Source organism: Mchenga conophoros, linkage group LG15 (assembly GCF_057382185.1).
Source record: "Mchenga conophoros isolate Kocher_MC1m ecotype Shallow Benthic linkage group LG15, M_conophoros_male_GT1.1, whole genome shotgun sequence".
NCBI classification, from domain to species: domain Eukaryota; kingdom Metazoa; phylum Chordata; class Actinopteri; order Cichliformes; family Cichlidae; genus Mchenga; species Mchenga conophoros.
The window spans coordinates 34,793,620-34,814,839 of record NC_140540.1 but is presented as its reverse complement, the minus strand read 5'-3'; the positions used below and the strand labels follow the sequence as shown (position 1 = coordinate 34,814,839).

At 36.9% G+C, this 21,220-nt stretch overlaps 1 protein-coding gene across 1 annotated transcript in view; it reads left to right on the top strand.

Annotated features, from left to right (window-relative positions):
- The window catches only part of LOC146558750 (E3 ubiquitin-protein ligase rnf213-alpha-like), a 144,115-nt gene that overhangs the window by 100,513 nt on the left and 22,382 nt on the right, over nucleotides 1-21,220 (top strand). Inside the window, exons 42-49 of the mRNA XM_085245913.1 lie at nucleotides 2,892-3,037; nucleotides 3,196-3,298; nucleotides 14,512-14,626; nucleotides 15,149-15,344; nucleotides 15,421-15,611; nucleotides 17,786-17,917; nucleotides 18,202-18,312; nucleotides 20,310-20,552. Coding sequence (XP_085102039.1) covers nucleotides 2,892-3,037; nucleotides 3,196-3,298; nucleotides 14,512-14,626; nucleotides 15,149-15,344; nucleotides 15,421-15,611; nucleotides 17,786-17,917; nucleotides 18,202-18,312; nucleotides 20,310-20,552 — 1,237 coding nt within the window. The remainder of the gene's footprint in view (nucleotides 1-2,891; nucleotides 3,038-3,195; nucleotides 3,299-14,511; nucleotides 14,627-15,148; nucleotides 15,345-15,420; nucleotides 15,612-17,785; nucleotides 17,918-18,201; nucleotides 18,313-20,309; nucleotides 20,553-21,220) is intronic.

The following is a 21,220-nucleotide window of genomic DNA, read 5'->3' as shown; positions in this document are numbered from 1 at the left end:
GCGGAATCTTGTCTGTTGGGAAGATAAGATTCCGCTTCTGGATGAAGCTGCATCGGATGGGGAAGAGGACCCTGGGTCGTTCCAGGATCTCTTTTGGGAACTGGTCGTTTATGCTGAAGTCCATTCCTTTTAATTCCCTGCCGTGACTTTTCACATGTTCCTTTTGTTTGAAGTGGCCGAATTTGGCCATAATAGGACGTGGTCTCCTGGCCGCTGCCCGCATGGGTCAGATGCAATGCACTCTATCAAAGGCGATGTTCTTTACGGTGTCCTCCGGGAGCTTCAGGTGGGTTTTGATGAAGCTTTTCACTGTAGTCTCCGCGTCTTCTCCAGCGGCTTCTGGAATACCAGAAAAATTATCTCGCATGCCACGAGCTTGTAGATCAATGACTGTCTCTTTTATTTTTTTATTTTCTCTGTTTAGCTGGGTAACATTTTCAGTGAGACATTTCACCGACTCCCTTAGCATGGCATTTTCAGCAGTGAGCGTTTCCACCTGCTGCTGGCTGAACTCCAGGGATTCTCACAAGGATTTAAATTCCCGGTGTAGAATCTTCACCAAGGACAGCCTTGTATCGTAACTGGACAATTGTTTGTCGATTGACTCAAGGATGTCTGCAATATCTTTGCCGGGGGAATCTGCCGGGCGGCATCTTTTCGATGACGGCGTCTCAGATTTGGCCGGGGAAGAGCACTTCTTCATTACGAGATCCTTGAAGCACTGATCAGTGTAATCTTGGAGAGCCTCTAAACTCTCCCTCTTGTTCTCCAGGGTGTTGGAGATGATTTAGACAAATGTTGTTAGTTGTAAGACAATTTGTTAAGTCAAATTGTTGAATGTTGTCATTGTGGTGCTTAAATTTGTAAAGTCTTAGGCTACGTTCACACTGCAGGCGAAAGCGCATCAAATCCGATTTTTTTGACCCTATGCGACCCATAGCCGATCATGGTATAACAGTTTGAATGGCACAAATCCGATATTTTCAAATCCGATCTGGGTCACTTTCGTATGTGTCACGGTTTGCCGGGGCAAGCCGTGTGAATAATAATGGATCCAAACTGCAGGCTGCTGAAGTGGAGGGCGAGTTTATTTGCAACCAAAAGGTACAACAGACAGGGTGGCGAGGAACAGAATGGTGAAAACTCTAAACTGGGAAAACTAAATAAAACACTAACCGGAATACGAACGTGACTTGCAGGGAGAATGACCAGAGAATCAACACAGAAGGGTGGAAAGGAAATAACACAGACGAACCAGCAACTACTATGACAGAAGACACAACTTAAATATACTCAGAGAACACAGGGGGATTACATACAGGTGGGAACACAGCTGGGAGTAATTAACATGACGAGACTAGGGAGGCAAACTGAAAACACTCACATAAGACACAGACCTTCACAATAAAACAGGAACTTACACATGAAAGGACACAAACTAAGAAACGCGGACTAGATACAGGAACACACGGGCAGAACAGAGTAAACACTAACCAGAGGAAGAACAGAACCAAAATCACGAAGAGAAAACACAAAACGCTGGGTCAAAAGGACCCAGGATCATGACAGTATGTGGTACTGAATCCGATACATATCCGATGTTTTAGAAAGCGACTGCTGTGTGAATGGTCAAACCACCGTCTTTTACGTCACTGACACAAGACAGACGCCAATTATCAGCTCCGGAGAAGCACCTGAGAAGACATCGCGAACGCTTCCTGGCCATCCCGTGTAGATGTCAGTGAAACTGTTGGGAAGACAGCATTGGAGAAACGTGAACATTTTATTTGTACTGTATAATCTGACAGAAATCTGCAACTATCCTTTGAAGCACCGCTCCTCTCTAAAACAGCAATAGGGATAATTATTAGGTTATTTACATTATTATGTAAATAACAAAATAACTTAAAGCAAAAATTGGGAAACGTAAAGTCCGAAGTCTTTATATTAAGGGCCATCAGTCAAACAATATTGTTTGCTCTGGGTCTAAACAGAGCGCGTTGTGTCTGACATATTCTTTTGCGCATGCGGGCCGCTTTGAGCGTTCACACTAGAGCGCGTTTGCTGTCGCATTTTATTTGTAGTGTGAACAAGCAGACAAAAAAATCGGATTTGATCAAAAAATCGGAATTGAGCATTAAGACCTGCAGTGTGAACGTAGCCATAGTTCAAACTATAGGATCAAGACATTCCTTTTTATCCGTTTTATCACAAGCACATCCCTTGTGAAGATTCTGTTTGATGTTGTAAGCTTCCTGCTTTTATGATCAGGAGCAGGAGGTCACACAAACGCACCCCCATGACACACACACACACAGACACACAGTGCCTTGTCTTAGAACCATTGGGGGGGTTTACATTGGTGCTTGGTTGTGTTGTGGTGTATTGTGTAAACTGTAACTGTTATGGGAATAAATAGCTGCGAGGAAAGCTTCTCTTTGAAGGATTTGGGCTAGTTAAAGACTGGTTGAAGATGTTCTGTTTTGTCTTGTGTTCTTCGTGAGGAATAAGTCTCTAAACTAGCGGGGCCTGTGGAAACACAGACCCAACGCAATTGATAAGTGTATTTGGTAATACTGAAGCTTAAAGGAATTTGTTCAATTCTAAGCTACCATTCGCTTTAATTTTCCGCCAAAATCTCCAGCGTCTGACGTCAGTTACAACATGAGTCGCTTACCTTGTCCGTCACTTCCGTCACTTACCTCCTCCCTGTAGTAAATGACTGGGTGTTACTGTGAAACAGGATCCATCAGAAAAGTGGCTTACTGACAAAATATCGTTTTAAGAAATAACTTTAAAAAGAGTAACAACATTTGGTAATCTCTAATAAAAACAAATTGTTGCAGTTTTTAAACATTTTTATATTGCATTTACTTTTTGTATGTCTGCAGAGCATCTACCAAGAAAAATGCAGGATTCAGGCAACGTTGTGATGGTTTCTTTATTGATCTGCTCTCTACTGTGTGGTTCAAGGACAATACACCTCCAACTAGAGGTGTCATCAACCACCTTATGTCCTGCCTGATGATTGAGACAGGTACCACTTACTGTAGAGCACTATATCATATCAAGATTACAATAGTACATGTCAAAATTATGTACTATTTTTTCTTTGTTTTTTAATTTTAATTGACACATGTTGGAAAATTCTGAAGATTATTGGTCTTTTATAATATTTATTTTACTTTCAAACAGAACATAAACAGATCGACGCCAAAGCTTTAGCACCTTTCGAGGACTCACCAGATAAAAACCCAGCTGTGCGATCAATAATCCTCAAACTCCTACTAAAGTGCAGGTAGGTGACCTAGAGTATTCTACAAAAGTTTTGAGCAACCCCTCATTTCTTTGTATTTCATTTCCAAAGAGTCCAACTTAGATGCAGAATCTCTGTTACTGACACAATTCGGTGATGCAGGCCTGACAAATCAGTCAAGTCAAGTCATTGTGCCACCTGAGCTGAATTCTCTGATAGCACTTTTACTACAAGTTACACTGATTCTTACAATTTGTTAATAACAATCTTGAACACCCATATTGCGATAAATTATTGCATTTCAAACTTGAATTATCCAGTGCACACTTCTTCTTCTTCTTCTTCTTTTTCTTCTTCTTCTTCTTCTTCTTCTTCTTCTTCATCATCATCATCATCCAGGTTAACAAAAAATGAGACACAAAATAATCAGAACTGTAATTATATAAAAGAATTTTTTAAAAACCAATTGCATGTAAAGAAAACAAAATATTAAATGAAAAGGTGTATGCTTTAACTTTTTAATGTAAACATATTCCCGTATTGTTAATCATATCTTTTCTTATTTTTTTATTTTTTTAAATTATTTTTCATTATATTATTCCGCTGAGTTTATGAAAAACTCAGCGGAATAATTGTGTGGATGCCTTAATAGGCATCCACACTATTGAGTTCCTGTTTCTCTTTCTTCTTTATTATTGTGTGGATGCTTTAAGCATCCACACTATTGAGTTCCTGTTTCTCTTTATTGTGTGGATGCCTTAATAGGCATCCACACTATTGAGTTCCTGTTTCTCTTTCTTCTTTATTATTATTCCGGGTGTTTCCGTACACTTTTTGCCGTGGATCTACTTCCACAATTTTTGTGCTATTTTCACCGTTCAAACTCTAAACTGTTCTGCTCTTTCTGCTAATGCCGGCTATGACTTTTGGTGTTTATTACTATTATACTTTTTAAAATATTACACTTTTTTCCTTTAATTTGTCCCATTGAAATGAATGGGAAACTTCCACAATTCTGCTAAAACTTTCTTGTCTTTGAAACTTAACTACTGCCTCATACTTTCACCTAGAAACTTCATTCAAACTTTAAAATGTTCTCAAATGATTTGGCTATTCCTGTATGATTCAGCTTTTTCAGATCTTCTACCGTTTTAATCTTATCCCTCTTTGAGTTTTAAGTTGCAAAATTGTGATTTTTCAGAAAATACATGCGTTGCTATGGTTGCTATGCAATTAACTCAGAGGGGACAGTGAAACTGTTTGAATTTTCTCTTCATGTCCAAACAACTTCTTGCTACTCGCTCAATTTCCACTCAAGCCCCACAAATTATACACCAAAACGTAGGTATTTTTGCTGGCTTTCAGAAAATGTCACTATCATTGTTGTGGGACTCATAGATATTTTGCAAATCTCCTCAGAGTAACACAAAGTCAGAAAACTCTCCATATAAACTCAATGGAGAGTTTGTTCAAAATCACCGCTGGATTTCTCTAATGAGAGGCATTTTCAAATTGTCATATCTCCTTAACGAAGCGAAGTTAAGACATGAGGCTTGTCCCCGTATATGTTCAGACACTCCTGACGCTCACAATTCAAGAATTTCTTTCTCACCTATTACCGTTCTGAAATGAGTTGGACTTGTTTGAGGGTAGGAAATTTGTCCCTCGCTCAGATTTCATCAGATTTCAATCTCTGGAAATGAACCACTTTTTTCTCTCGTCATATCTTTTTGATGGATTTCCACAGAGCCCTGAAAATTTCCATGACTGTTCACCAAAGCCTGCTGTTTCTTACGGTGAAAGAATGATTTTGATGCTCCATATAGATTTAGAGTTACCAAAGGTTGTTTGAGCGCAAGTCAAGGCAGTTTTTGCTTCGCCTCTACTCAGTTACAGTGTATTACAAGTCATATATCTTTAAGAATTTATGTTTTATCTCTGAATTATGAAGACCTGAAGATTCCCCCATCTCTTCTGAATAAAACGATGCCTGAATGACCGTTCTAGCCTCTACGGTTAGGAAATTATGGCCATTTGTTCGAGGGGAATCCTGAATGTCAGAAATACACTGAAGAAAACTCACACCTCTCTCTGTGTCTGTGTGTGTAAGGGCTGACTACAGCAGGTGCAGCTAATTTAACTGACCTACATATACCAAGCCCAGACTCTCCACAGCTCCTGTTCCCTTTACTGTCTGTGTATGTGTGTCTGTGTATCAATATTTCTCCTATGTTTAGGTATTACTCCTCAATCATAGTATTTCTGCTAAAGCAAAGTACTTCTACTACATCTAAGTACTTTTGCCAAATCATAGTATTTCTGCTAAATCATGGTATTTGTGCAAAATCATGGTTTTGGGGCCAAATATTTCTGTTATTTTATAATATATGTGCTGAATATATTATATGTGCCAAATCATAGTATTTATCCCAAATTATAGTATTTATGCCAAATTACAGTATTTCTGCTAAAACGCAGAAATAGTACCTTTTAGCAGGAATTTCTACCAAAAGATAGTACTTCTGCTAAATCAGAGTATTTCTGCTAAACCAGAGTATTCCTGCCAAATCATAGTATTTGTACTGAAACATGGTACTTCTGCCCAATCATAGTATTTATACCCAATCATAGTATTTCTGCTAAATCATAGCATTTGTGCCAAATCATGGTATTTGTGCAAAAACATAGTATGTCTGCAAAACCATAGTATATCTCTTATGTTATAGTATTACTACTAAGGCATAGTATTTCTGCCAAATCATAGTATGTGTGCCAAATCGCAGTATTTATACCAAATCACAGTATTTGTGGTAAAACATAGTATTTCTGCCATATTGTGGTATTTGTGCAAGAACATTGAACTGTTATGTTATAGTATTACTACTAAGTCATAGTATTTCTGCATGGTTATAGTATTTGTACTAAAACGTAGTATCTCTGCCAAGTCATAGAATTACTGCAATTTCATAGTTTTTTTTAGGAAATCTGTTATGTTATAGTATTACTACTAAGTCATAGTATTTCTGCCAAATCACAGTATTTGTGCCAAAGCATCGTATTTGTATGGAGTCATAGTATTTCTTCTAAATCATAGTATTTCAATCAAATCTCAGTAGTTGTTGTTAAAACGCAGTATTATTGCCAAATCATAGTATTTGTACCCAATCATAGTATTTCTGCTAAATCATAGCATTTGTGCCAAATCATGGTATTTGTGCAAAATCATAGTATGTCTGCAAAACCATAGTATATCTTTTATGTCATAGTATTACTACTAAGGCATAGTATTTCTGCCAAATCATAGTATTTGTACTAAATCATAGTACTTGTGCCAAATCATAGTATTTGTTGAACATCATAGTATTGGAACCAAAACATAGTATTTGTCCCAAAGCATCGTATTTGTATGGAGTAATAGTATTTCTTCTAAATCATAGTATTTCAATCAAATCTCAGTAGTTGTGTTAAAATGCAGTATTATTGCCAAATCATAGTATTTGTACCCAATCATAGTATTTTTGCCAAATCGTGGTATTTGTGCCCAATTAATAATTCTGTTATGTTATAGTATTACTACTAAGTCGTAGAATATCTGTTATGTTATAGTGTATCTGCGGAATATAGTATGTGTGCCAAATCGTAGTATTTACACCAAATCACAGTATTTTTGCTAAAACATAGTATTTCTGCCATATTGTGGTATTTGTGCAAGAACATTGAACTGTTATGTTATAGTATTACTACTAAGTCACAGTATTTCTGCGTTGTTATAGTATTTGTGCTAAAACGTAGTATCTCTGCCAAGTCATAGAATTAATGCAATTTCATAGTTTTTTTTAGGAAATCTGTTATGTTATAGTATTACTACTAAGTCATAGTATTTCTGCCAAATCATAGTATTTGTACTAAATCATAGTACTTGTGCCAAATCATAGTATTTGTTGAACATCATAGTATTAAAACCAAAACATAGTATTTGTCCCAAAGTATCGTATTTGTATGGAGTAATAGTATTTCTTCTAAATCATAGTATTTCAATTAAATCTCAGTAGTTGTGTTAAAATGCAGTATTATTGCCAAATCATAGTATTTGTACCCAATCATAGTATTTTTGCCAAATCGTGGTATTTGTGCCCAAATAATAATTCTGTTATGTTATAGTATTACTACTAAGTTGTAGCATATCTGTTATGTTATAGTGTATCTGCGGAATATAGTATGTGTGCCAAATCATAGTATTTATACCAAATCACAGTATTTGTGCTAAAACATAGTATTTCTGCCATATTGTGGTATTTGTGCAAGAACATTGAACTGTTATGTTATAGTATTACTACTAAGTCATAGTATTTCTGCGTTGTTATAGTATTTGTGCTAAAACGTAGTATCTCTGCCAAGTCATAGAATTACTGCAATTTAATAGTTTTTTTTAGGAAATCTGTTATGTTATAGTATTACTACTCAGTCATAGTATTTCTGCCAAATCATAGTATTCGTGTGAATTTGTATACTGTAATATCACTGTATTATGTAGTGGCTAAGTAGGGGCTGTTTACTAAGTGCATCAGTGTAAATAGGTCATCTCTTGTGTTGGAGTGCCCTCTTGTGGCGCCTTTTGGGTAGTGCCTTAGTAAACGGGAACCCTGTAAAAAGTGGCATCAGACTGATTTGTAGTGGAGGAATTTGTTACCAGTTTTCTTAATCTTTAATCTGTATGCATGTTGTAATGCATACCCTGTTCTTAATCATAGAAACCACACCATATCACCTCTCCACATCCTCCTACTGTATGCCATACCTCCCTGTACCATCCATCTGACCGCAATAAACTCCACCTGTGGTAATCTAATCCCTGGATGTCAGCCTCTCCTTCTGACCGAGGATAGTTATAGTATTTGAGCCAAATCATAGTATTTGTGCTAAAACATAGTATTTCTTCCAAATCATAGTATTTGTGCCAAAGTATAGTATTTCTTCCAAATCATAGTATAACTGCACAATAAAGGTTCTTGAGCCACATCAGTGTTTGTGCCAAATCTTAGTATTTCTTCTAAATCCTAGTAATTCTGCTCAATGATAGAATTTCTGCTATGCTTTAGTACTTTTTTCCTAGATTGTAGTACTTCTGCTAAGTCAAAGTATTTCATGTAAATCATAGTATTTCTACCAAGTCCCAATGTTTCTGCTAAATCATAAATAATGTTTTAGTACAAATTGTATGATTTGGTGGAACTTTCTGTGTTCCAGCACAAATGCTATGATTTGGCAGGAAAAAAATATTATTTAGTATAAATACTAAGTTTTAGCAGAAATGCTATGTTTAAACTTTAAAAAATTCTGCTATTTCTGCTGATGTGTGTTATGACTTTTGACCATTGAAATGAATGGAACACATTATCAATGTGGTCACTGATTTTGCATGATGGGCTGAGCTGTGCTTTACCTCAGTGAGATAAGCGTCCGTTCTCAGACTGGGAGGCCTGGGTTCAAATCCAGCTTATGGCAACATTTCTTTCACTTAACAGTTAAACTTTTTTTAAACTCTTTTCAACACAAATTTCATTTTATTCACCCCTTTTCAGCAAAATTTTCAGTTTTTTTAACCCCTTTTCAGCACAAATCCAAACTTTATCAGCTCTTTTTCAGCAAAAACCTCTTTTCAGCAGAATTCTGCTCATTCAACTCTTTTCAGCAAAATTTTCAGTTTTTTCTGCTGTTTTCAGAAAAAAACTCTTTTCAGCAGAATTCTGCTCATTCACCTCTTTTCAGCAGAAATTCTGCTGATGGAACTCTTTTCAGCAGAATTTTCACCCCTTTTTTTTTGCCCAAATTCTGCTAGCACAATTGTCAATCTCTCCACCTTTTCTTTGTGAGAAAGTGTTTGGCTCAGTGAGCTAAATAGCTGCCCTTTGATCAGGAGGGCCAGGTTCGAATCCTGCTCAGGGCATCTTTTTTTTTTTTTTTTTTTTTTTCAACTTTTTCAGCTTTTTTCAGCAGATATCTTCAGCCGTTAAGGCATCCACACTGCATTTTCGCAGGAAATGCAAATTTTTCTAGTTCTTTATTATTCCGGGTGTTTCCGTACACTTTTTGCCGTGGATCTACTTCCACAATTTTTGTGCTATTTTCACCGTTCAAACTCTAAACTGTTCTGCTCTTTCTGCTAATGCCGGCTATGACTTTTGGTGTTTATTACTATTATACTTTTTAAAATATTACACTTTTTTCCTTTAATTTGTCCCATTGAAATGAATGGGAAACTTCCACAATTCTGCTAAAACTTTCTTGTCTTTGAAACTTAACTACTGCCTCATACTTTCACCTAGAAACTTCATTCAAACTTTAAAATGTTCTCAAATGATTTGGCTATTCCTGTATGATTCAGCTTTTTCAGATCTTCTACCGTTTTAATCTTATCCCTCTTTGAGTTTTCAGTTGCAAAATTGTGATTTTTCAGAAAATACATGCGTTGCTATGGTTGCTATGCAATTAACTCAGAGGGGACAGTGAAACTATTTGAATTTTCTCTTCATGTCCAAACAACTTCTTGCTACTCGCTCAATTTCCACTCAAGCCCCACACATTATACATCAAAACGTAGGTATTTTTGCTGGCTTTCAGAAAATGTCACTATCATTGTTGTGGGACTTATAGATATTTTGCAAATCTCCTCAGAGTAACACAAAGTCAGAAAACTCTCCATATAAACTCAATGGAGAGTTTGTTCAAAATCACCGCTGGATTTCTCTAATGAGAGGCATTTTCAAATTGTCATATCTCCTTAACGAAGCGAAGTTAAGACATGAGGCTTGTCCCGATATATCTTCAGACACTCCTGATGCTCACAATTCAAGAATTATTTTCTCACCTATTACCGTTCTGAGATGAGTTAGACTTGATTGAGGGGTGGAAATTTGTCCCTCGCTCAGATTTCATCAGATTTCAATCTCTGGAAATGAACCACTTTTTTCTCTCGTCATATCTTTTTGATGGATTTCCACAGAGCCCTGAAAATTTCCATGACTGTTCACCAAAGCCTGCTGTTTCTTACGGTGAAAGAATGATTTTGATGCTCCATATAGATTTAGAGTTACCAAAGGTTGTTTGAGAGCAAGTAAGGCAGTTTTTGCTTCACCTCTACACAGTTACAGTGTATTACAAGTCATATATCTTTAATAATTTATATTTTATCTCTGAATTATGAAGACCTGAAGATTCCCCCATCTCTTCTGAATAAAACGATGCCTGAATGACCGTTCTAGCCTCTACGGTTAGGAAATTATGGCCATTTGTTCGAGGGGAATCCTGAATGTCAGAAATACACTGAAGAAAACTCACACCTCTCTCTGTGTCTGTGTGTGTAAGGGCTGACTACAGCAGGTGCAGCTAATTTAACTGACCTACATATACCAAGCCCAGACTCTCCACAGCTCCTGTTCCCTTTACTGTCTGTGTATGTGTGTCTGTGTATCAATATTTCTCCTATGTTTAGGTATTACTCCTCAATCATAGTATTTCTGCTAAAGCAAAGTACTTCTACTACATCTAAGTACTTTTGCCAAATCATAGTATTTCTGCTAAATCATAGTATTTCTTCCAATTCATAGTATTTGTGCAAAATCATGGTATTTGTGCAAAATCATGGTTTTGGGGCCAAATATTTCTGTTATTTTATAATATATGTGCTGAATATATTATATGTGCCAAATCATAGTATTTATCCCAAATTATAGTATTTATGCCAAATTACAGTATTTCTGCTAAAATGCAGAAATAGTACCTTTTAGCAGGAATTTCTACCAAAAGATAGTACTTCTGCTAAATCAGAGTATTTCTGCTAAACCAGAGTATTCCTGCCAAATCATAGTATTTGTACTGAAACATGGTACTTCTGCCCAATCATAGTATTTATACCCAATCATAGTATTTCTGCTAAATCATAGCATTTGTGCCAAATCATGGTATTTGTGCAAAAACATAGTATGTCTGCAAAACCATAGTATATCTCTTATGTTATAGTATTACTACTAAGGCATAGTATTTCTGCCAAATCATAGTATGTGTGCCAAATCGCAGTATTATACCAAATCACAGTATTTGTGGTAAAACATAGTATTTCTGCCATATTGTGGTATTTGTGCAAGAACATTGAACTGTTATGTTATAGTATTACTACTAAGTCATAGTATTTCTGCATTGTTATAGTATTTGTACTAAAACATAGTATCTCTGCCAAGTCATAGAATTACTGCAATTTCATAGTTTTTTTTAGGAAATCTGTTATGTTATAGTATTACTACTAAGTCATAGTATTTCTGCCAAATCACAGTATTTGTGCCAAAGCATCGTATTTGTATGGAGTCATAGTATTTCTTCTAAATCATAGTATTTCAATCAAATCTCAGTAGTTGTTGTTAAAACGCAGTATTATTGCCAAATCATAGTATTTGTACCCAATCATAGTATTTCTGCTAAATCATAGCATTTGTGCCAAATCATGGTATTTGTGCAAAATCATAGTATGTCTGCAAAACCATAGTATATCTTTTATGTCATAGTATTACTACTAAGGCATAGTATTTCTGCCAAATCATAGTATTTGTACTAAATCATAGTACTTGTGCCAAATCATAGTATTTGTTGAACATCATAGTATTGGAACCAAAACATAGTATTTGTCCCAAAGCATCGTATTTGTATGGAGTAATAGTATTTCTTCTAAATCATAGTATTTCAATCAAATCTCAGTAGTTGTGTTAAAATGCAGTATTATTGCCAAATCATAGTATTTGTACCCAATCATAGTATTTTTGCCAAATCGTGGTATTTGTGCCCAATTAATAATTCTGTTATGTTATAGTATTACTACTAAGTCGTAGAATATCTGTTATGTTATAGTGTATCTGCGGAATATAGTATGTGTGCCAAATCGTAGTATTTACACCAAATCACAGTATTTTTGCTAAAACATAGTATTTCTGCCATATTGTGGTATTTGTGCAAGAACATTGAACTGTTATGTTATAGTATTACTACTAAGTCATAGTATTTCTGCGTTGTTATAGTATTTGTGCTAAAACGTAGTATCTCTGCCAAGTCATAGAATTAATGCAATTTCATAGTTTTTTTTTAGGAAATCTGTTATGTTATAGTATTACTACTAAGTCATAGTATTTCTGCCAAATCATAGTATTTGTACTAAATCATAGTACTTGTGCCAAATCATAGTATTTGTTGCACATCATAGTATTTGAACCAAAACATAGTATTTGTGCCAAAGCATCGTATTTGTATGGAGTAATAGTATTTCTTCTAAATCATAGTATTTCAATCAAATCTCAGTAGTTGTGTTAAAACACAGTATTATTGCCAAATCACAGTATTTCTGCCAAATCATAGTATTCCTTCAAAATCATAGTACTACTGCAATTTCATAGTATTTGAGCAAAATCATAGTATATGTGCAAAAACATTGCATTTCTGCAAAATCACAGTATATCTGTTATTTTATAGTATTACTACTAAGGCATAGTATTGCTGCCAAATCATAGTATTTGTACTAAATCATAGTACTTGTGCCAAATCATAGTATTTGTTGCACATCATAGTATTGGAACCAAAACATAGTATTTGTCCCAAAGCATCGTATTTGTATGGAGTAATAGTATTTCTTCTAAATCATAGTATTTCAATCAAATCTCAGTAGTTGTGTTAAAATGCAGTATTATTGCCAAATCATAGTATTTGTACCCAATCATAGTATTTTTGCCATGTCATCGTATTTGTGCCGAATCATGGTATTTTTGCCAAATCGTGGTATTTGTGCCCAATTAATAATTCTGTTATGTTATAGTATTACTACTAAGTCGTAGAATATCTGTTATGTTATAGTGTATCTGTGGAATATAGTATGTGTGCCAAATCATAGTATTTATACCAAACCACAGTATCTGTGCTAAAACATAGTATTTCTGCCATATTGTGGTATTTGTGCAAGAACATTGAACTGTTATGTTATAGTATTACTACTAAGTCATAGTATTTCTGCGTTGTTATAGTATTTGTGCTAAAACGTAGTATCTCTGCCAAGTCATAGAATTACTGCAATTTCATAGTTTTTTTTAGGAAATCTGTTATGTTATAGTATTACTACTAAGTCATAGTATTTCTGCCAAATCATAGTATTTGTGCCAAAGCATCGTATTTGTATGGAGTCATAGTATTTCAATAAAATCTCAGTAGTTGTTGTTAAAACGCAGTATTATTGCCAAATCATAGTATTTGTACCCAATCTTAGTATTTCTGCTAAATCATAGCATTTGTTCCAAATCATGGTATTTGTGCAAAAACATAGTATGTCTGCAAAACCATAGTATATCTCTTATGTTATAGTATTACTACTAAGGCATAGTATTTCTGCCAAATCATAGTATTTGTACTAAATCATAGTACTTGTGCCAAATCATAGTATTTGTTGCACATCATAGTATTGGAACCAAAACATAGTATTTGTACCCAATCATAGTATTTTTGCCATGTCATTGTATTTGTGTCCAATTAATAATTCTGTTATGTTATAGTATTACTACTAAGTCGTAGAATATCTGTTATGTTATAGTGTATCTGCGGAATATAGTATGTGTGCCAAATCGTAGTATTTATACCACATCACAGTATTTGTGCTAAAACAAATTCTGCTTATTCACCTCTTCTGATAAATTTTCAGCCTTTCCACCTCTTATCAGCACAATTCTCAGCAGCTTCTGCTCATTTCAGCACAATTGTCAATCTCTCCACCTCTTTTTTGTGAGAAAGTGTTTGGCTCAGTGAGCTAAATAGCTGCCCTTTGACCAGGAGGGCCAGGTTCAAATCCTGCTAAGGGCAGCTTTTTTTTTTTTTTTTTTCAACTTTTTCAGCTTTTTTCAGCAGACATCTGCAGCGTTAAGGCATCCACACTGCATTTTCGCAGGAAATGCACATTTTTTCTAGTATAATATAATAATATAATTTCTATAATAAATTTCTTCATAATATAAAGAAATGACAGGTGACTAAGACTTTCGTACAGGATTTTGCTATAAACATTTCGCTGTAAAATGACTGTTAATTTAAATCATCATAGATAAACATTTAATCTATCAGTCAACTGTATTTATCTTTATATTTTCCTGCATTGCTGCCTTCAAAAATCTTGTGATACAGTCAATTTTCTTTTGCATTATGAGAAGTTTGTGATGAACCTAACTGTGTTTCAGCTTTGATGAGTCTAAGAAATATTTGCAGCAGCATTTGTCATCTCTTGAAGAAAGTAGATTTGTGGATGATGTGGATAAAACAGAGCTGTACGCCTTATGCATCAACTGCTTGGAGGTAAAACTAGAAGAGAACTGTTTAATTGTTTTTAATTGTGTTAAAATATACTTTAAAACAGTTGAAAGGAAGATTTTGGTGAGTATTCCATAATGGAAAAATGTTTTGAAAGCAATGTGTATAATGCCTTGGAATTAAAAAAGGAATTTTTTAATGTCCTAGGAGGACATTTAAAATGTTTTTCTTATCATTTCTTTCTTTTTTTCAACAAATTGATTTTGTGTTTGTTTTAAATCTATTACCCTCCTTATGCCAGGAGGGTAATAGATTTATCTTGTAATAAAATGTAATGAACTGAATAAACATAGAAGTAATATTTTGTGCTGAATTTAGTGTAAATGTAAAAGCAGTCTGAAAGGAGTTGTTTATTTTTTTTTTCTAATTATTAACCATATACAGTTATCCAGCAATATCTGAATAGGACAGAATTTGAATAGGAACAGTATCATAAACTGCTATTTAGTTTTTTACTTCATCTCATAGATGTTAAATGAAGTGACAGTTAACTGATGATCTCTGCAGGACTCCATCTGGGAGAAAATGCCCCAGGAGGGGAACAAAGCTGAATATTTCATTAATGAAACACAGTTCCTGCACTTGTCTTTGGCTAAAGTCCCTTCTGCTCCAGCAAAAGTCTCTATTGAACACCTGCAGCATATTGCACAACTGCGTGTGACCCTCACTATGGCTGCACAGCTCATCAGTGACAGACTGTCTGGTGAGGTATCACTTCACTACTGCATTACTATAGTTTGCAATGGTTAGCAAATTAAACAAGTTTTTTCTTGTTGCAGGCAACAATGTCCCAGACAGAGCAGAAGATTTTCTAAACATGGTGATAAAGCTCTGTGAGGACAGTGGGAATGATTGGTATCGTGTTTACCTCATCCGCAAGCTCAGCAAACGGAAGGGTTTCGAGCACATCCAGTCGATGGTGAAACAACCTCAGTTCTTCTGGATTTTTCCCAAAGAGATACGTCAGCAGGTACTTCACAAGTCATGAGCAATTTTAACAAAAATGTTAGTCAAGAAATTAATTTGTTGTTTTTTTTTTTCATTTGTATAGTAGGAAATCACATCAATAATTATCTCAAGGAACTTTACATTGTAAGTTAAAGGACCTACAGCACTATAGTTAGAAGAACTATCTGGACATCTTAGTCATGGTGAGGAGGGGAGATGGGGAGTACAAAGTAATGATCTCCAATATATGGAAGATAACAAAGTTGTTATAGTGTGTATTATATATCCCACTAGCAGCTTGTGTTGTGGCATGGCTGCATAGATTGAGCATTTGTTTAACAGTTATAGATAGTCATGCTCAGCTTGGCTTGGATTTGCTTCTACTTATCCAGTTTTCAGATATCATACATGGCACAGCATTTAAATATATTTAAAAACAAAATACAAGTGAGACTAATTAGTGTGGGGAAGGCAATTACCAAGGCTAGAAAACTGATTCAGAGAGAATGTAAATATAAAGCTGGGAGGAATATTCAAGAACCAATTGGAAAACAAAGGAGAACATGATTTGAATCTAAACATGAATAAATTATATATGAAGTAAATTATAACTACATTGACAGAATTAACTCTTCCCATCACGATCACTTCATTTCATGATATAAACAGCAGGCCTACTGTTGTGGAAGTTTTCCATTAAATAAAGCCTGCAGATGAGCGGTAGCTAACATTCTTAATCAAAACACAAAGAACAGAAAAACTAAGCTTGGTGGAGAGCCTGCATGATCGCGGGGCAAATGGTCAGCAGTGTCTCTCCGCACCTAGCATGACTCTCGGTTAAATACCTTCTTCAGGAACAAAAGGTAGTACACAGCTGTTTCACACCTTAAGGTGGAAATTAGCCTTTGGCTATAATCTGGCATGTTTACATTCATGTAAATTTTTTTTTTACATTTATGTTCATTAACATGCACTGTCCTAAATAAATAAATAAATAAATAAAAAAATAAAAATAAAAAAAGGTTCACACTCCCTTGCTACCTCCAAGAGTCGTTGAAGAGACAAAAGACTATTCCTGTGGAGTTGTCTGCTTCCCCCAACTTCCTTACCAGACCCCCACCATCTGTCTAACTGTATGAGTGTGAGACATGTTAAAATCCAGTGGCACCGAGGCATGATACAATAAAATAATGTGATTAAATAAACATAAATAAAAGAAATTCCTATACACCTACTTTAGAGGGTGCCAAACAAAGTGAAGGATAAATTAGTGCAATAGCTTGACACAGTAAAACGACAACATTTGACTTGACATTCGTGACTGAACCTCTGTTCCAAAATCTTCAGGGTAGACGCCAGTCCATCAGCATATTCACGCTTTTATCACCTGCAGGATTGATAATGCTCTTCTTTCTGGTCTTCCGAACAAATCTTTGTCACTGCTGCAACTGCTTCCAAACTTGGCTCCACGTCTATTAACAAGGACCATTTTTAAGGTCCTTGCACTGGCTCCCAGTCAGTTCCAGAGTTAATTTTTAAGATAATTCTGCTGTTTTTTAGGCCTCTTAATGGTTCAAGGCCTTCTTTCTGATTTACTTTTAGCCATAGGCATCTTTTATTTATCATGCTCCACATGTATGGAACAGTCTACCTGAGACTGTTGAGATTTTTAACAAAACTAGGCCTTCCTTTTAAATTAGGTGTAGGGTGTAGTGAAGGACATGTATGCGTATTGTTTTTTCCTGGTTTTAATGTGTACAGCACTTTGAATTGCATCCATATTGTCTGAAAAGTGCCACATAAATAAAGTTTTGATTGATTTTTGACTAGCTGCTGTATAGTCACAGTAATTGTCATGCTAGTTATGTACTCATTGACTGGAACTTGTTTGTTAATCCCCTTGGCTGTGTATGTCTATCATGATCAAACTGCATGACTCAGTTCTACTTATACTTGTAAAAGCAGGTGAGCAGACTTAAGTTGAGGGAGTACAGTGACCTTTAACAGACCTGTCAGGCCTGTCCATAGCACAGATGCTAATAATCTGATTTTATCTAGCTTTTCATTTACAAAAACATGGGAACAAACCATTGTGTAAAATTTTTTTCAAATAATCAACTGATTCACAGAGTCACCAAAACATCTCAGGGCTAATACATTTACTTAAACACATTTGCTTTGTAATTTCATTCACAGTGTCAAAAGAATGAAGATGGAGGCCTGATGGACCAGTATCTTGTGTATGGAGAGGAGTACAAGGCTGTGAGAGATGCAGTTGCCAAGGCACTAGTAGACGGCAACATCGAGCAGATAGAAGAAGTCTGTGAGGTATTTCTGTCCTGTAATAAATATATTACGGACACTCCTTCATGTTTCATCTACCTATTACTGTTATATTTTTTTGCTGTCACAAAAATGTTCCACAAACCCTGTTTTATATAGTTTACCTTGCTGCTACTGTTATACTACTTTAATGAAATCCCATTCTGGGGTAACTGATTAAGACATTTTTCATGAAGTGCACAGCACTGTCCTGATATGCTTTATGTCAGCATGATACTCCAGATATCTATTTATACTTTATAGTTTTTATTACTTTTTTAATATACTAGAAATGTACAGTATCACCAAGGAATCGGACAGTATTTCTCCTGCTGGCTCTTTTTCGAGAGGTTACAACTCTGTACAGATCTGAAAACGGGGGTCTTCATCCTACTGCTGAGGTATGAACAATGACAAAATGGACAAATGCAGAAAATGGAGTTCTTGATGTTATTCGTTAAACATGGATTCTGGAATTGTATTTACAGAAAACTGACTCTGAGTTTGAATATAAAAGATAAAGCCTTATTTGCAGTCCATAGACACAAAGGTTGGAAAGGTTTCTGCAAGATTGTTAAAATCCTTGGCAGGTAGCTCCATGCCCTCCTGGGTTTTAATTGCACCTTAGAACACACATGCATCAACACTACAATGAGCGGGTGGAGGGAGGTTTGGAGTCTTCTCCCACCCCCGTTCTCTGCGGCCTGCTGGAGCGGGAGGGCTAGGAGGAGTTGGCCGTCCGACTGCGGTCTGGGGTGTGGGGCCTCCCTGCTACTACGGAGTCGGGGTGGTCTGCCTCTCCCCACCGCAGGGAAAAGGGTAACACCACCTGGGTCTGGGTGCAGTTCCCCCCTCCAGGGGCAAGGGTACCTAGACCCGGTTTGTAGAGTACGCTTTGGGAGTGTGATCGTGTGTACAGCGTCTCTTTATGTCTGTCTCCACGTTGGTTGAGTGTGGAGTAAGTGCACATGAGAGCATGAGGGTGGGAATGAATGTTTGTGTCTGTGTGTGCCTGTATGTCTGTGTCTATATATCAGGTTGGGTATCAGACGCCACCTCTCTGGGGACACCTCAGGCCCTCCAAGGTTTGGAGGCCTATCTCCACCCACCACCACTTCCCCTGCCGGTGGCGGACTCCCTCAGGTGTCGGTGCGTTGGTGGTTCTTTGTGTCTGGGGGTGGGTGTCCAGGTACACACCGGCTCACTCCTTGGCGGCCGCTTATCGGGGCCTGGAGCCTGGGGCTCGCTCGGGCCCCTTCGGAGGTGGGGTGCCCCCGGCCTCTCGGCCTGGGGCTCGGTCACTCAGGCACAGCTGGGGGCCGGCGAAGCTCATGGGCGCGTCACTGCAACTCCCCCTGGCTTCTGCTCCGCAGCTGCTGAGTGAACCCTCATCTGGGACTCTCCTCAGCTCTTGCTGGGACAGTGGCGCGGCTGCCCCTCTGTTGGTCTTCCATGGTCTCTTGTGTTCTGGGGGCCTCTGGATGTCTGGAGTTTTGATCTCCTCCATACCCACTTCACACCCTGGAGGACGGGGCTGTGGCCCCCCCACACTCCCTAGCAGATCGTTACATGGAGAAACCTTTGGAATACAAGCGCGCTGATCCACACAGGTATGCACACGGGTGTTCACTGCTCGTAGACCCAAATTACACCTTTCTTGGCCGCTACTTCGAAGCACATCTGTCCTGCGTGCTGCACAACAACATTGAATATTTAGTATTTACTGCTGTTTACACTTAGCTAGATTAATGCGATGGTGTTGTGTTTAGTATGTTGCTTTGTTTTTTTTGCTTGTTTTCTATTTTTCTCTCAACAGGTGATCCAGGAGATTTTTTTTTCTCCCCCCCTTTCTCACTGTCCCTCTCCCCTTCTGTTTTTCCTTTCCTTCCTCTTTCTTTCTTCCTTTCCTATCCCTCACTCATGTCTGTCCCGTCTGTAACATCTGAAAATAAAATATAATAAATAATAAAAACAAAGATCGACCAAATGGACCAATACGGCAATGCCACGATGATCCATTTGGCAAAGTAAATCCATTGGGTATCCTTGTTGGTCTTCAGACAACAATTCTGATGGCTAAAGAACCAAATGGGACAGGCAAAAAAAGGAAAAAAAAAAAAAAAAAAAGATTGTTAAAATTGCTATGACCCATGGATTAATACATGTTATGACAAACATATTTTATAAAATAAAATCACAACTTTCTACCACAAGAACTTCACTACAACAGTAGTGTTCAAATCTGGAAAAAGAAAAGAAAATGTCAAATTTTCTTTTACATGTAGAAAAGAAAATTGGACATTTTCTTTTCTACATGTAATTGATCAGTTCTTCTGTTTGATGGTGCTATGAAAATCTTTTCATAGCCTCTCTTAAATGTCTTCTTCACCTCCTGCAGCATTGTTGTGCATTTGATGAACTCATCAATGGCTCAAGTTATCTGCCTCAAAAAGAAGTACGGATGTTTGCTTCAGCCTTAGTTAACAACAGGCTGGGTGCCCTTACCATCCAACCTGGTAATACTATTGAGGAGAACACTGTCATTGAACTGATTATCCATGTGGCAACTGTGCTGCTCACTGGGAATCATTGTCTGCTGACGCCACTCAAGCATCTTGGTCTGAGTCCTGAAAAAATGCAGGTGAATATCAGTATATATCAGTATATATTCTTGGTGGGGATATAAAAATATTAAATGTTTGTAGCTAAATGTACACTAAATGACTAATCAGTCCAAATATAGATAGATTTGCATGGTGATTTAGAATGTGTCAGTATAAGCCAATCAGTTATCACAAAACACCTAGTAAACACATATGAATCATTGTTTCATATTTTTTTGACTGAATCATATCTCTCACATATTATTGTTAATTATATTTATCACATTATTAATTATTATAAACCTGTTATGAATTATTAGAACTTTACAACATTTTATGTCAGTCAATTGTATTTACAATTTTATTACTTGCCCCCATAAATCACTTGACAAGTGGGGGCCATGATTTCTTTTGGGGCGATCGTGGCTCAAGAGTTGGGAGTTCGCCTTGTAATCGGAAGGTTGCCGGTTCGAGCCCCGGCTTGGACAGTCTCGGTCGTTGTGTCCTTGGGCAAGACACTTCACCCGTTGCCTACTGGTGGTGGTCAGAGGGTCCGGTGGCGCCAGTGTCCGGCAGCCTCGCCTCTGTCAGTGCGCCCCAGGGTGGCTGTGGCTACAATGTAGCTTGCTATCGCCAGTGTGTGAATGTGTGTGTGGATGACTGGATATGTAAAGCGCTTTGGGGTCCTTAGGGACTAGTAAAGCAC